General features: G+C 43.9%; 1 protein-coding gene across 4 annotated transcripts in view; it reads left to right on the top strand.

Moving 5' to 3' along the window:
- Positions 1–555: 555 nt before the first annotated feature.
- Positions 556–17113, top strand: part of LOC147440195 (uncharacterized) — a 71960-nt gene continuing 55402 nt past the window's right edge. For all 4 annotated transcript variants that reach the window (XM_086529973.1, XM_086529975.1, XM_086529976.1 and 1 more), the window contains exon 1: positions 556–892. In XM_086529973.1, coding sequence (XP_086386099.1) covers positions 572–892 — 321 coding nt within the window. In that variant the 5' untranslated portion in view covers positions 556–571. The remainder of the gene's footprint in view (positions 893–17113) is intronic.

Here is a 17113-nt window from a genome sequence, read left to right on the forward strand (position 1 = left end):
CACCTAACTTGAGACAATCCTCGTAAAAAATGGTAGCAAGCTTAGATGCTAAATCTTTCAAAGGTTTTAGCTGCATCTTTTGGATAAGAACATCTTAAATTTGTTCTTTCCATGGCGAGAAGTTGCTACCATACATGTTTTGATGTTAAAGATTCCATGTCTAGCATAAATGTTCTCTTTTCAAGCAGAGAAGATGTCAAGCTCATGAGGAAAAACTTTGAGAAATTAGTTACTATCTCAAACAAAAAACACTATGAAGATATGCACAAAATTGAGAAAATAAGATTTGGTAAGAAGTTGATAAAATTTTGGGTGAATTTTGAGCATATTTTTGGTATAGAACTACGCCCACAAACCCCAACCGAAATAGCATGTCGTCCAACTTAAAGAAAAAACCCTCCATGGCAAAACGTCATTGGCCAAAGCTCCTATGGCCATGGGGACAAATTTCCTCCCCTTAGACACTGCCTTAACGGCAGTGCCAATAAATTGTCATGCGACAAGGCCAACCAAACAAGACTAGTTGCTAACAAAAGATAGTGCCAGCATTCACAATGGCTGCATCTTTCTTATGGAGGAGAAAAAACGAAAGAAGCACAAAAAAAAGAAGAACAGATCCGGACAACCGGACGATGCTGCTGCTCCTTCAACGTCCTCGGAGACCCCGGAAGTCGCCCTCTCAGACCCTGAAACGGATACGTGTCCTGCCGCAGAAGCAGCAGGGATTCCACCCAACGTGCTTCAAGAGAGCCCAGATGATCCAAATTTCCTGTGTGTTGAACTTCGGCAAGTTGTACAACAGTTGACAACTGTGCTGCATACGGATGCTCGGAACTCATTCGCCCTTTGTGGTCTGCTTGACAACATAAGAAATGCTTATGCAACCTCTCAGGCAAGCTCCTCTATTTTGTTCTTATAAGCAAACGATTTGGCATTCTCTTTCAGAAGGCGATTAGGTTTCTGTAGTGCAGCCGTTAAAGATCGTTTTTCTTTGTCACACCTTGACTTAAGAACTTTTTCTTCTCTGATCACAGTTTTGATCTAAGTCATGATTACAATGAAATAGTATTGCCTTGTGAAATGAGAAGGCTTCTGTCCAGCTCACTGTGTAGCACATCCATTGCTATTATGTGAATGTTAAGAGAAACAAAGCTGCTATTGCTCTTTCCAGTGATTGTACCACCATACCTGATAATATTGAGATTGTGCAGAAGATTATTAGATCAAATGTGAAGTGAAAACCACGCAGAAAGCTAGTGCCTGGCAAAGGCTTTGTAGAAGTAGACTTATCAGTTAGAAGGGTAAAATAATGGGACGATGATTGATACCAAATGGTCAATCCTATACACGTTCGACAGACAAAGTCGATCATGTGAGTTGAAATGTGCTAATCTTTGCCCAATACTTTCCAAACAGGTTGGTTTTTTTATTTACAACTTAGGGCCTTTTAGTTAGGATTCACATATGTTTCAAGCACGCTTTCTGGCAATCTCTAACGTCGTGGAAACATCTTGCTCTAGATTTTGGTGGGCATTATGATCAAAATTCGATTGGCTAAAATTTTTTATTCTTTATTTAAAACATAAGGTTGATTACACACAAAGGTTTCCATGTGGTGCTCTCAACTAACAAACTCATCTTGAATTTGTTTGCTCATGTTCTCTTGGGTTAGGCTTTTTGGTAGCGCTAGAGGCATTTGGCAAGAAACTCTCTTTCCACTGTGAAAGTTTGATGTACCATACACCTCTTTAAGCTAGAGAGAGAACATGATAGGGAATGCTATAAATAGAACAATATAACTAGCGGGCATGGACATGCTAGTGTTAGAGGTCATGTCTTGGGTTTCCATATCTAGATTGTTAGGTGTGGCGGAAGTGAATGTTGAACTTTGCTCAAGATGAATGCTCCGAACTGTGCTCAAGGGTTCTTTTTACTTAAGGAAGGGAGAGCCTTCCGTACCTTTAGTGATAGAGTGCAAATGATCACAAACAAAGTGGCAGACACTGTGAATGAAGGTGTTGAGACTGAGAGATAGAGAGAAGAGAATACGACACCAGAAGAGTTGTCAAACCCTCCCGGCGAGAGAAGTCTATGCTATTGATTGCACAAATCTGATACAAGGTGCTGACGTTGTGAGTCTAAGTGATGCTATGTCGAAGTCGACGATGCGGACGACGATGACGATGCTAAGGCTGAAAACTGAATGTTGTGAGTCGGTCCCTGTTGCACCAAGTTGGGGCTGATCTGCAAACTTGATGACTGAGGAAAAACGCTGCTCTTAGGGCTGGAACAACGCTGCTACAGCCATGCAAAAACGTTGATGTAGACCTCTGAAAATGTTGCTAATCTGGGCTAAAAATCGCTGGTTCTACCTATGATTGTCAAGGCTGAAAAACGCCAGCAAGCCAGGTTGAAAAACGCTGCCCAAAGGGGCTGAAAAACGCTGTCAAGCGAGGGCTGAAAACGTTGTCTTGTCTGTTGCAAAACGCTGGACCAACGGGCTACAAAAACGCTGGACCAACAGGTTGATTTGCTACGGATGTGGCTGTTGAAAACACTAGGCTTTACTGATGGAAAACGCCAGGGCTTTGCAAGGGTTCTTGCTTGAGAAGTCGTCTGGAGGGCCTGCTGCAAGTAGGTGCCTGTGCTCTCCTTCCTTCTTTTGCCAGAATCCACTAGCGCTAGGTTTTCTTTTATATATGCTTGGAAATTGCCCTACCCAGTTTCCCAACAAAAGTCACTTAAAAATAATAAGTGAAAAATGGCTAAAAATAGGGAAAACAGGTTTTTTGCATTGTAAAATGCTCCTGATGGAAGCTGATGGTAATGCTGATGATCATGCTGTGTGCAATTAGAGGATATGCATCTACTCTAAGTGCTTGGTCATGCACGGTCTGCGAATAGACTCACAAAAGTGCCAGAACACTTCCTAAGCTAAGCTAACTGAACCCTTGTCATGAAGTAGCTTGTCCACATACACATAGGGTTAGATGTGCACGTGACATCCCCTCCTTTTTAAAGTGAGGTACTGGTACCGGTCTGCATGGCTTCCTTGTAGGCTGCCAACAACTTGGGATAATCTTTGAAAAATTCTTCATCAACCCACACTGTCTCGTGGGTTCCTTGATCCTTAAACTTCAAAAATTACTATCTCACTTTCTTATTTGAACCATGGTGAAACCGATACAATAACACTTGCTCCGGCTCCATGACTTCTACTTCATCGATGATCTCCGGTTCTTCTTCTTCTGAAATGTCCTGTGGAGGTGTTCCCTGAAACACTTTCAACCAAGAAACATGGAAAACGTTGTGCATTGACCATGAGTTAGGCAATTGCAATTTCATTGAAACCTCATTTATCTTTTTAATGACGGAGGACCATACATTCGAAAAGACAACTTTGGACACTTCTTTCCAACTTTAAGACGTTGCTTCATGATTCTTAAATACACCCCCTTTCTTGATCGAAACATCCTGACGATGCTTATTAGCCTGCCGTGAATAAGATTCTTGAGCCTTGCTTAGCCGAAGCTTTACACTCTCAGAAATCTTATCCAATGACCGACTTTCAGCATTGGCATCAGGCATTTGACTGACCGAGCGAGTCAAAAGTGACTGGAACGGACGGCAAAAAGTTGCCTCATACGGAGTTCGACCAATGGCAGAGGAAAAAGAGTTATTCAAAATAGCCTGAACCAATGGGAGATAGAGCTCCCAATGAGACTTCTGATCATGTACATATGACTTTAAAACATCAAAAGCTAACTGACTATAAATCTCTGTCTAACCATTTGATTGTGGACGAAAAGCCGATGAAAAATTCAACTTAGTACCAAAATTTTCAAAGAGTGCGCGCCAAAAATTGGACGTGAACTTAACATCCCTATCTGAAACAATCGATTTTGGCAAACCACAGAGAGGGTACCAATGCTTTATGAACAACTGTGCCACATCTTGTGCGGTGACCGTGGCCTTACAAGGAATCAACATGCAAAACTTGCTGAAACGATCAATAATTGTCAAACGTTGAGTGTTCCTTGAATGCAAACTAGGTGGAAGGTTAGTCACAAAATCCATGGAAATATCTTGAAAAGGTCCATCGGGAATAGGCAGCGGAAGCAAGAGGCCTTGCTGCTTACCCCGAGGAGCTTTTTACTTTTTGACAAATAGTGCACTGTGTGACATAACAAAACACATCTTTTTGCATTTTAGGCCAATAAAAGAATCTTTCTATTTTTTCCAGAGTGGTGTTGATTCCCCTGTGCCCACCCGCGAGTCATGTGCATCATGCAATATGGTTGGCCTAAGAGAGGGCTAACACACATAAACGTTGATGAAAATACAACAAACCATCACAAATGAGATAGTTGTTGGGCCCTTGGGTAGCAAGCGCCTGCAACCATTGCTTACCAAACTCGGAATCCGCATACTGGTTCTTCATGCTGTTGAAAGACGCACCCTGAAGAGAAACTGTGGATCTTGACTTAAGAGCCAAAATCTGTTCTTTGCGACTCAACGCATCTGCAACAGGGTTAGCTTTTCCAGGCACATACTCAATCAAACCTCCAAATTGCTCAAAAAATTGTGACCACCGTGCTTGGCGATCACTCCAATGTGCACTAGGCATAGACTGGAGCCACTTGAGGGCTTGGTGATCTGTGCGAACTGTAAACTCTATACCATACAGAAAATGCTTCCAATGCTTAAGAGAGTGAATGACAGACAAAAGTTCTTTATTATAAACAAAATAGTTATTTTCTGCACTATTGAACTTTCGACTAAGGAAAGCTACTGGACGACCATGCTGCTGAAGCACAGCACCTATGGCGACATTACTCGCATCCGTCCATACCTCAAAGGGGTCATCCCAAGAGGCAAGGATAAGACACGGTGCTTCTGTCACCTCAACCTTGAGAGCTGCGAAAGCCTCAATGGCTGCTTCGGGCAAGTCTACGCGCTGATAGCGAGTCTTTACCCCTTTCAAAACATTAGTCATAGGTGCGGCAATGCGTGCAAAATTCTCTATGTGTGAACTATATGCTTGACATAAACCAAGAAAAGAACGCACATCATATGCAGTTTTGGGCAAATCCCAATTACGTACCTGTTCCACCTTCGCAGGGTCTAACTTGACACCTTCTGCAGAAATGTTATAACCCAGATAAGTAACTTCAGTGAGAAAAAACTTAGATTTTTTAGTTGCAATGTACAACTGACACTCATCTAAACGGGTCAATATCCTTTCTACATCCTTTTCATGTTGTTCCCACTATGCAAAAAAAAAGAGAATATCATCAAGAAAGATGAACACACATACACCAACCATATTGCCAAAACGGCCTACCATGAGACGGTTAAATGTACCCACGGCACCTGTCAATCCAAAAGGCATAACAACATACTCCTATTGCCCTCGCTCTGTGCGAAAAGCGGTTTTGAAGATGTTGCCTTTGAATACCCGTACCTGATGGTATCCTCTCTTGAGATCGACCTTACTGAAGACCTTTGCCCCATTGAGCCTATTGAGGATATATGTCACGTGACACATCCAACCCTGTGTGTCCGTGAACAAGCTACATCACGACAAGGGTTCAGTCAGTCCAGTCAGTCTAGATTAGCAAGTGTTTCGGCACTTTTGTGAGTATATTCGTAGACCGTGCATGCCCAATCACTTAGTGTAGATGCATATCCTCTGGTTGCACACAACATGATCATAAGCATTCCCATCAGAATCCATCAGAATTCTTCAGGGGAATTTTCCAGTGCATTTAGCCTATTTTACCTCTTTTTGATATTTTTCACTTATTATTTTTAAGTGACTTTTGTTGGAAAGTAGGTAGGGCAAATTGAGTAAGTTTGTATATAAGCAAATCTAGACTAACACTAATTGGTAGAAGAGGCAGCAGGAGCTCCACCGCTCAACATGCAACTTCTCAAGCAAGAACCCCTTGGTGGCGATTTTCCCTCCAAGCAAAGATCCCCCATGCTAGCGTTTTCCCTCCACATCAGCCCTAGCGTTTTCATCCCAGCCTCATCGCCAAGAAGTTCCGAGCATATAGCGTTTTCCAGAATTGTAGCCCTAGCGTTTGTGGAGCCAGATCGCCCTCCCTTGTGCATGGCGATTTTCAGCCCTAAGACCTGCAATTTTCAGCAGATGAAGACCATCGGTTTTCAGCCCTAAAGACCTGAGCCCCCAAATCAGCGTTTTTCAGCAGCAGAAATCAGCCCCAATCCAACGTTTTTGATTTGCAGCAGATTTCAGCCTTGAGTGTTTTTAATCAGCAGATAAAGAGTAGCAGATTTCACCCATAGCGTCCGTCTCGTCATCCCTGTCTCGACATCGACCTAGCATACACTTTGTACCACTTTGTGCAATCAATCGTAGACCACTCTCGCCAACGAAGTGGGGCCTTCGAAGGAGGGTTTACAACGTCTCTGGTGTCGTATTCTCTTCTCTCTCTATCTCTCAGTCTCACACTCTCATGCACAGTGTCCATTCACTTTGTTATGATCATTGCACTCTCTCATTAAGAACGGAAGGCTCTCCCTTCCCCAAGAAAAAGGAACCTTGAGCACAGTTCGGAGCACTCATCTTGAGCAAAGTTCAAACATTCATTCCGTTGCACCTTACATCGGTATCAGAGCTGTGGCAATGTTCTGTATCACTCAAGGAAAGAACCACATAATTTTTTTTGCTTGTTGAGGTCGCACGAACCCAAGTTCGCTTGGGCGTGTCGATTCCTAATCGTGTTTTTGAAGAGTGACAAGAATCCCACGAAAGAAGGGCCTGTCCAGCCTTCCCTTGCGCCTCTTTTCACTCTCTGAGAGCGAACCGTGCACTTAGCGGCCGGCCAATCGACGTGAGGTGGGAAAAAGCAACCTTGGTGTGAGCGCAAGGCCGCCAAGGGGTGCGCCCACGGAAAAGAGCAGAACTCGGGTGAAGAGAAGATCCTTCTCAAACACAGATTGCAATCGAAAGAAAACCCTCAAGAATCTCAAGACCCTCAAGAACCCAAGAACCCAAGACCCTCAAGAACCCAAGTTCCTCGTGAACTTAAGAACCAAAGATCATATTGCATGGTCATCACCTGAAGCGGAATGGATACTTCGCATATAGGTGATGAGCATGAGAGAGGCGACGAAGAGTTTTCCCCACCAAGGGATTTTTCCAACCCTCCCCCTTCTCCATCTACGCCACGAGTTGTACCAACTCCCATGGAGGTGATGGTCAAGTCGATGATGGAGATGATGGCACAACTAGAAAAAAAAGCAGAACGATAGGAAGCCAAGGACCGCGAGCGCGAAGAAAGAAACGAAAGAATTGCCATACAACAAGAAGCGACTGGCATTGCTTTGGAACACGAGCGCGACGAACGAAAAGAAAGAAAAGCACAAAGAAAGGAGGAATCCGAAGCAAGACGAGCGGCCTTGGAGGCCGAGCGTGAGGCTCAAAGAGAACTCCGTACTCAAGAATTGGTTCGATAAGTATTCGCTTCGAAGTTCGAACCAGCCAAAGATCGTGGGAGTTCCTCAAGTGGCGCAAGCCACGATGCGGATTCCAACAACCCAGTCACAGAAAAGTTGACTTTCAGGAAGTATGATGGTAAGACGGATGCGGTTATTCATCTTGGTTGCATGAATTTAATGCTTATTTTGCGACAACTAAGAAGACAGGAAATAGCAAAGTTTTGACGATAGCCATGTACCTTGCCGGTGATGCCATCAATTGGTACCACGCATGGCAAGAGGCACAGCTAGCCGCGCACCTAGAGGAAGCCGACGAATTCACGCCCCTTTCCTTCAATTGGGCTGATTTCCAAGACAAGCTCAAGGTGCGGTTTATGCCACCTCAGTACCTCGCACGATTGACGGACGATTGACGCGCTCTCAAGCAAAGTGGTATGCCGGTTATGTCTTTCTCTAATCGTGTTTTGCAGCTAGGTACCCAATTACGCAAGTCGGATGATGAACGCAAAGAGGCATTCCTTGTTAGGAATTGGATCTTGCTAGCTATGGTGGATGATAGAGAAACATAGTGTCAGTACGTGAGTGTGTGTGTAAGCAAAGTTATCACTCAAGTGAATTAGGTTCCAAGATAGAATTAGCTTGGACTCATAAATACAATCTTGAGTATTGACTTAGCTTAGCACAAGCTCACCATAGACAAGCATGTAGTGCAAAATGGAGTTGTTGTTTATTCATTCATGAAATGAGCTTTAAGTAGCTCTACAGCCTTGCTCCACAGCATGTGGGATAAATCCACTCTCCTCTCCTTGACTCACACTTTAGGACAAAGCTCACACTTTACAATCCTCCCCTTGAGGTTTGGACTATGACAAGATACTGAAGATGCATGATCCACACATGCTAACAAAATCCACATAAGATGGTGATACAAGAGTCTTTAGCTCAAGGACATGCTCATGCTAGGCAATGGAATACTAATTAGGCATGCGGTATGCAATAGAAGAGCAAATCAAATGGATTTATCTAATGATGATAGAGTTATGCTAATTGTACTAACACACAAATGCATAACAACAGTCCTAGCTAGCACACCATAGCTCTGATACCAAATGTTAGGAATTGGATCGTGCTAGCTATGGTGGATGAAAGAGAAACATAGTGTCAGTACGTGAGTGTGTGTGTAAGCAAGGTTATCACTCAAGTGAATTAGGTTTCAAGATAGAATTAGCTTGGACTCATAAACACAATCTTGAGTATTGACTTAGCTTAGCACAAGCTCACCATAGACAAGCATGTAGTGCAAAATGGAGTTGTTGTTTATTCATTCATGAAATGAGCTTTAAGTAGCTCCACAGCCTTGCTCCACAGCATGTGGGATAAATCCACTCTCCTCTCCTTGACTCACACTTTAGGACAAAGCTCACACTTTACATTCCTTTTTGGATTAGACGACTATATCAAGTTTGATGTAGAAGTCTTCGACCCAATCGATCTCAACAAGGCGGTAGCGATTGCTCTCGCACAGGAGATGAAGCACAACAAGGGAAAGCCTAAGGAGAACAAGACTTCCACAAGTATCTCGCAGATTTCTCAAAATCCTCAGAACGGTAAGAACGATAAGAATGGTCAGAACGGTAACTCTTCTAACCAATCTTCCTACAGTCTCTCAGAAAAGAATTCTTCCAATGAACCTAAGGGTAAGGCTAACACAATTGCTAAACCTAAGCTCACTCGAGATGAAAAGGTAGCACAAGGAATTTTAGGAGGATACATCACGTCGGAAGAGCAAAGCACTTATTCTAAGGAAGGTCGTTGTTTTCATTATCACATTAAGGGTCACATAAAAAGAACATGTCCTAAGCTTGAATCGAATGAATCTAAAGAATCCACAGAACCCACTTCCTCTGTCAATGCAATTAATGATAACACGAGTGTGTCCCAAGTTTCTCATGACCCTCCCATTGATGCTTCTCTTATTAAATGTTATGGTCATATGACGGGGCAGCGTTTTGTCATATTGTTTGACCCAGGTAGTATGCATGATGTGATTAGTCCCTCTCTTGTTGAGAGAGCCGCCTAGAGGTTAGTCAGAAATCTCCTCTCGAGGTCTCTGGCTTTGTTCCCGGTATGGACTCTCTCATCACGCAAGAGTGTCTTGGTGTGTTTACATTCAACAAACTGCTTTCCATAGAAGACTTTTTATCTCTCCTCTCTCAGGATGTGATATGATTTTGGGCATTCGATGGTTTCGTGAGCTTAACCCTCTCATTGATTGGGAGGCTAACACTTTCACTCTCAATGCCAAAAGTGACTCTCCCATTGTCATTCATGGAGAGGAAGTTGTTCATTTTCCCTCTCTCATTGCTAATGTGCAGGACAAGATTGAACGGATTCAGGAGAAGGAGACTCTCTCAGTCTCTTCTTCTCCAAAGCATGACATGCAGGATTTGCATGATTATGAGAAGCATGATGAATTGATTGATAATGATGAGCATGATGATTTGCATGAAGAATTGCATGACAATGAGAAACATGATGATTTGCATGATCAAGATGTGATTTCTCGCGAGCATGATGATTTGCATGAAGATAATGTGATTGTTCACAAGGATGATGAGTTAGTTGATGCTTTTTCTAGCAAAGCTAATCTCGTTGTAGATTCGATCAATCACGAAGGATCGAGCCTGGCTCTCGAGCCTAGGTCCCAAGAATCCCTTCAGGAAGAATCGATCTTGGCTCTCGAGCCTAGATCCACAGAACCCTCAGAGGAAGTACTATGTGTTCGCATGATTTGTCAGCACGCATTGTTCGAGTGTTTGATTTGTGATCGTTTCCTGTATTTTAGTCAGCGTCTTTATGTGATCCCTTTTCCTAGGCATGACATATTGTATGTTGAGCACGTTTCACTCATGAATGAGCACGAATGTATGCGGATTGTTCATCATGAATGAGCACGAATGTATGCGGATTGTTCATGAAAAGCAACCAAGATTGAATATTAGTAGCATCCATGTTACCATCATACTTACTGAACATCAACTTCTCAGTGACGGGGTTGTTGGAGTCCGAATCTCGGCTTGCGCCACTTGATGAACTACCAACATCTTTGGCCGGCTCGGACTTCGAGGTGAGCACCTGTCGGATCAACTCTTGCATGTGTTGTTCTCTTTGCGTCTCACACTCTTACTCCAAGGCCGCTCGTCTTTCTTCGGCCACCAAGCGTGCTTGCTCACGCTCACGCTCACGCTCCAAGGCGACCTTTCTTTCTTTGCGCGCTTTGCGCTCGCGTTCCAAGGCAACGCGATTCGCTTCTTGTTGTGACATCATGTCCAGCAAAGTATCCATTCCGCTTCGGGTGATGATTATACACTGAAGTCTTGGGTTCTTAAGTTTAGGAGGACCTTGGGTTCTTGTGGGTCTTGGTTCTTGAGGGTCTTGACTCTTGAGGTTCTTCTTTAGCTTGCAATCTGTGTTAGAGAAGGATCTTCTCTTTACTCGAGCTCTTCTCTTTTCCGCGGGCGCACCCCTTGACGGCCTTGCGCTCACACCAAGGTTGCTTTTTCACACCTCACGTCGATTGGCCGGTCGCTAAGTGCACGGTATGCTCTCAATGAGTGAAAAGAGGCACAAGGGGAGATTGGCCGCTGGACAAGCCCTTCTTTCTTGGGTTTCCTGTCACTCTTCAAAAACACGATTACAAATCGACACGCCCAAGTGGACTTGGGTTACGTGCGACCGCAACAAGCTAAAAAAATAAATTTTGTGGTTCTTTCCTTGAGTGATACAGAACACTGCCAAAGCTCTGATACCAATGTTGGGTGCAACGGAAGTGAATGTTGAACTTTGCTCAAGACGAGTGCTTTGAACTGTGCTCAAGGGTTCTTTTTACTTAAGGAAGGGAGAGCCTTCCGTACCTTTAGTGATAGAGTGCAAATGATCACCAACAAAGTGGCAGGCATTGTGAGTGAAGGTGTTGAGATTGAGAGATAGAGAGAGAAGAGAATACGACACCAGATGAGTTGTCAAACCCTCCTTCAAGGGCCCTTCTCTCGATGGCGCGAGAGGTCTATGCTATTGATTGCACAAATCTGATACAAGGTGCTGATGCTGTGAGTCTAAGTGATGCTATGTCGAAGTCGACGATGCGGACGATGATGACGATGCTAAGGTTGAAAACTGAATGCTGTGAGTCGGTCCCTGTTGCACCAAGTTGGGGCTGATCTGCAAACTTGATGACTGATGAAAAACTCTGCTCTTAGGGCTGGAAAAATGTTGCTACAGCCATGCAAAAACAATGCTGCTAATCTGGGCTGAAAATTGCTGGTTCTACCGGTGATTGTCAAGGCTGAAAATCGCCAGCAAGCCAGGCTGAAAAACGCTGTCCAAAGGGGCTGAAAAACGCTGGACCAACGGGCTAATCTGCTACGGAATTGGCTGCTGAAAACGCTGGGCTTTACTGATGGAAAATGGCAGGGCTTTGTAGGGGTTCTTGCTTGAGAAGTCTTCTGGAGGGCCTGCTGCAAGTAGGTGCCTGTGCTCTCCTTCCTTCTTCTGCCAGAATCCACTAGCGGTAGGTTTTCTTTTATATATGCTTGGCTCAATTGCCCTACCCAGTTTCCCAACAAAAGTCACTTAAAAATAATAAGTGAAAAATGGCTAAAATAGGGAAAATAGATTTTCTGCACTGTAAAATGCTCCTGATGGAATCTGATTGTGTGCAATCAGAGGATATGCATCTACTCTAAGTGCCTTGTCATGCACGGTCTGCGAACAGACTCACAAAAGTGCCAGAACACTACCTAAGCTAGGCTAACTGAGCCCTTGTCATGAAGTAGCTTGTCCATGTACACATAGGGTTAGATGTGCACGTGACATAGATCTACCGAGCGAGGCCGAATTTGTGGATGTGCTTGGCTTTGTAAAGATTTTCTAGATTTCAAGCGTAGAGGGGTTCACTGGATTTTGTCCCTAGTCTACTACTTGTACCCTTTTTAGAGGTCGCTCCATTTTCTAGTTATTTTCTCGTATTATTCCCATTGTTTTGGGTCATGGGTATTTGAGGGGATGTAGACCTTGAACACTAAATACCACAAAGTATTGAATGAAGTGCAAGCAATGTGAAACCTAGACGCCGTGCGATTTGTTTGTGTTTACTTCCTCCCTTACCTTTTCTGTCTGAGTTTACTTTATGAGGAAGTGAAGTGGCTTGGGGAACAAGGAATCCCACTCGGGCATGTGGTTAAAGCATTGGGCCGCGAAGCAGAGGTCTCGGGTTTGAAACTCAGGCGCGAGGGGGGTGGGTCAAATGGTTGACTTTTTTTTAGCTGTTGCTCTTCCTCGAGATCCACACAAAATGCCATGCCACGTCGACCCCACCTCCCTTGGGTCATTAAGTGTCGTGGAGTGTAGATCCCTATATAGTGGAGGGGGTTGCCTATATTTTTGCATTATGTGCAGAGCCTTGTACCCTTGTGTAGTAGAGTTACCCTTGGAGGGTTTGTCCTTTCTCTCTCTCTCTCACTCTCGCAAACCCCTCCACAATCTCCCCCTAAGCGAGGGGCAACCCTGTGGGGGGGCGTCAAGGTGTAGCCTCGCCCTCCATACAAGCTCAAGCACTTGTTATGCACTAGCGTAACCGCGAAACGTTTGAAGGCCCAAACTTTTCATTCTAAATCGTGGCGTTTCACTACGAAACGTTTCAGTCCAAAATTAGAGCACAGTAAAACGTGAGGCCGAAACGTGAGTTTAGCGACTTTGAAACTAAAACTATGGTAACTTGTTGTTAGTGAAACTGCTCGTGTTTCACTTGGTGAGGGGTATTCATTTTACTTATTTGTCAAAGTCTTGGGTAGGGCAATTTGTTGAGGGGAGTATATAAACACACCTAGCCTCCATTGTATGATCACTAATTCATTGCCCAGTTGGTTGGTTCAACAGTCTCTCTCTCTCTCTCTCTCTCTCTCTCTCTCTCTATATATATATATATATATATATATATATATATATATATATATATATATATATATATATATATATATTCAAGAACAAGTATGGCTCATCAAGGAGGAGGAGGAAAAGAAGTCATCTTGGGTCGAGGTCATCACCAAGACACAAAAGAAAGTGGACGCCTGCCATCATTAACATGACTTTTGAAAAAGAGCAAAGTAGGCGGCTGCGTGCCTTACATGTGAGGGTCAACGTCCTCAAGGATGTCAACAATGTTGAAAAAGAGGTCACAAGCCTCATGTCCATGATGGGAATGGAGAAGCCTTTACACACAAAGGCATGGAGGGTGCGAAGGCCCGGGAGAGTCCTCAAAGCAGAGAGCACTCATACTACGTTTCCCCTCCTTGGAGGAGGAGTTCTTCTTGAAGAAGAGGCCTACCCTCAAGAAGACGGGTATTTTTCTCGTGATGATCCACCCTCTCGCAACTAGCTCACATGAGAGAGGTGATGCCAGAGATTAAAGCAGCAAGGGAGAAGGGAAAGACTGCCTTCTACAGAGATGGTCGGGTGGTGATTGTAGAGCGACACTCTACATGACGGTGTGAGACCTATGGAACCATATTGAAGATGGTAGCCTGGAATTGTAATGGATCTTCTAGGTTGAGGATAGCTTTTGGGAGATGGACATTATATTCTTCTCAGAGACTCATTATGCCCCTGGACTGATGATGCCAGCAGCCACATGTGATAGGATATAGATGGGTGCCCAAGCTGGCACCCCAAGTCTAGAATCTATCGTCGCGACACGGGAGAGAGATTCACTGAAATACTTCACAACTTAAATCAAAGTTCAATTCGAGTCGACATGGCCCGGCATAGTTCCATGCCCAAAGGTATTGACCCCAAAACCTGGCGTCACTTTCAGTATTTCTTTATTGTATGAAATCTTGAGTAAAGTACTACTCCCGTAGGGGGCCTCCTCTCTCAGACTCTGCGTCCAAATGCTCTGAGAAGTGAGGCCCCTAAGAGTCCTTTTATTCTTACAAGGGATGCCAAAAGCAGAGCCCAAAAGCAGTTAAACTCAATAGCAAAGTAATCCCAATAGCAACTTGGTCCAAAAACTGCAAAAAGCAGTCAGCGCAATTTACGAAAATTCCGTACAGCTATCAGCTTGATTTACGGGACTGTTTGTATAGTCTGCCACATCAGCATGTCAACGCAAAATCCGAGGGTTCCGTAGTGTCTGCCACGTCAGCATTCGTACTGCATGCCACGTCAGCCATATTGACCACCCGGGTGGTCATGCCACGTCATCACTTTGTGACATACCCCCCTCTTGAAAGAATTGTAGTCGCCCTCGATTACGCCTGCAAAACAGACAGAGGCCATAAACCAATTCAGTAGACACTGACTCTAAGTACCGACACACTAGACGACACCAATCAGCACGTGTGCAAAGACGACAATCACATCACATGCAGATCACATTCACATTCACATCCACATCAGATAGAATCTAGGACCTGTGAATCTTGGCGACGTATTTAGCAATCGCATCTAGATCTGCACCGGGCCTCCCTGATGTCGATTTAACTAATCCCATTTTGCGATCACGTCCATAGATTCTGAGATCGAAATGCTGCAGTCATTTGGTCAATCATTCCACTCAAGCAGTGTCGTGTGTGAGTAATCATTTTCGGGGATCCCATGTCGAAGTACTTCTCTCATAAAGTCATTCAGCAGAATATTGTCAGCCCATCAGTGTCCCTAAAACCCAAAGGGAAATCAGTGACTTTATTCCATTGAGATAATCTGTGACAAAGGAGTGTAGTAATTGCCTCTTGTGCTGTCCCGCCTGCACCAGATTCAACCCGCTGATCTGTGGGAACTCTTGGAATAGTCATAGCTAGATCAAAAGCGTCGAGGTAAAGTTCCAAATGTGAGGAGTATTTGCTATGTCATCCAATTCGCATTCAATGCCGGATGGTTCTTAACTAAGGACCACCGTTCACCCTGTCTTGGAAAGTCAATATCTGTTCTTGACCGAGTATCTTCTTGCTCTTTTTCAATTCAGATTCATCTGGGAGCTATCACCGCTCCAAAGCCATCATCATTATCTCATATATAATTGTGTTATATGCTCACAAATAAAAGGTTCTTCCATACAATATAGGTTTCATCCAAAAATTCAAAATCTTCTTCCGAAAAGTCTTATTTCATAAATTCATACTGCAAATAATGCTAATTCATCCATAATGGTCTATCTAAAATCTAATTTGGAACGAGTATCTCCTTGTCCCGTTGTATTTCCATTTTGTCAGTCACCCTCATTCTTGTGCCTTGTTGGGGCACTGTGTAGCGATATGTCCTTGTTCTCCACATTGAAAACACTTTCCTGCTTTGAAATATTCATCTTTTTGGTCTTCTGTCAGTCGAGTTCGTGTATCTGTTTGTCGTCTGTTTCTGTTCTGACTGGTCGAATGTTCATCTGGTGGGTAAGTCAGGTTACCTGAATGCATAGCGAATCCCCGCTTGGCATGTCCCTTCAATTGTTGAATGGACTTTGACTTCTTCTCAAGACAATAGTCTCGGATTTCTTTGGGAAGTCCACAACAAAACCTCTCAATCTGCTCCTTAAAACTGATCTTCTTGAAAGAAGAGGTCAGAAGGAAAGTATCCCAAAATCTTTCGTAGTAAGCATCCAAAGTGTCACCTCTGATTATCCGAAGGTGGTTCCAATCGGTTCTCACATCTCCTTCATACTCTTGAGTGAGCCATGAAGAAATAAAGAATTTCTTGAATTTCAGCCATTCGGTCGGTGCTTCTTTTCGTAACAAAAGAGTGGACAACCATGTCCGTGCATTGCCTTTCAGAAAGGATGTTGCTCGTCTAATCTTGGAGTGTTCTGTATAGTGGCCTCCAGAAAATGCTCTGTCAAACTGTTGGATGGATAAAGGCTAAAGCCTTACGAGCATCTCGAAACCCTGAAAAGGTATCAAACTTTACTGTGTGTCCACCCTCTTTGAATTTCTTGGCCTTCTCACCCTTGTCGTTGAGAAAACTACACTGATTGGCCCTGTAAAAGTGCTTTCGTTTTGAATAAAACATATAATCCGCTCGTCCTTTCTTGCCCTTTTTGTCCTCATTACTCGAGTCACAAAAGGATGAGCTATGTGAGTTGTCAGAAGAAGAAGATGAGGACGGACTGGACAATGCTCCGAAGCGTACACGCTTCTTCTGTTTTCTTGCTTTCTCAAACGAGGATTTTCGGCCCAAGTAACCAGGGAAGTCAATTCCCTTGTTATGTTTCTTTAATTGCTTCTCCTTTGACCCAAATAGTTGGTTGACTTGTTTTTTGACGATGTCCTCAAGTTCATCTTCAATAAACATCCTTGGGACAGGAGGTTTCTTGGTTGTCGGTTTTATTGGCCACTCCATGGCTTTCTGCCAATGAGTATGCACTTCATCCATCGGGTGTCGGGTCAAAAATTTGGCATATTGTGGATCCTTGGCAAACTGAAGCACCTGCTTTGCGCACTCTTCAACCTGCTGTTGACATTGCATCTCCATGAGTTGATACTGCAAAGGCCGAGGTGGCCCATACTCGTTCTCTGCTAATCCTCTTGAATTTTCGGTACCACCTCTTGCTTTGAAGGTGGCAGATAGAGTCGTCTAATTCTTCTCGGAATCCATTTTGCCG

This window comes from Adiantum capillus-veneris, chromosome 15 (genome assembly GCF_014529385.1).
Source record: "Adiantum capillus-veneris isolate H3 chromosome 15, ASM1452938v2, whole genome shotgun sequence".
Lineage (NCBI taxonomy): Eukaryota > Viridiplantae > Streptophyta > Polypodiopsida > Polypodiales > Pteridaceae > Adiantum > Adiantum capillus-veneris.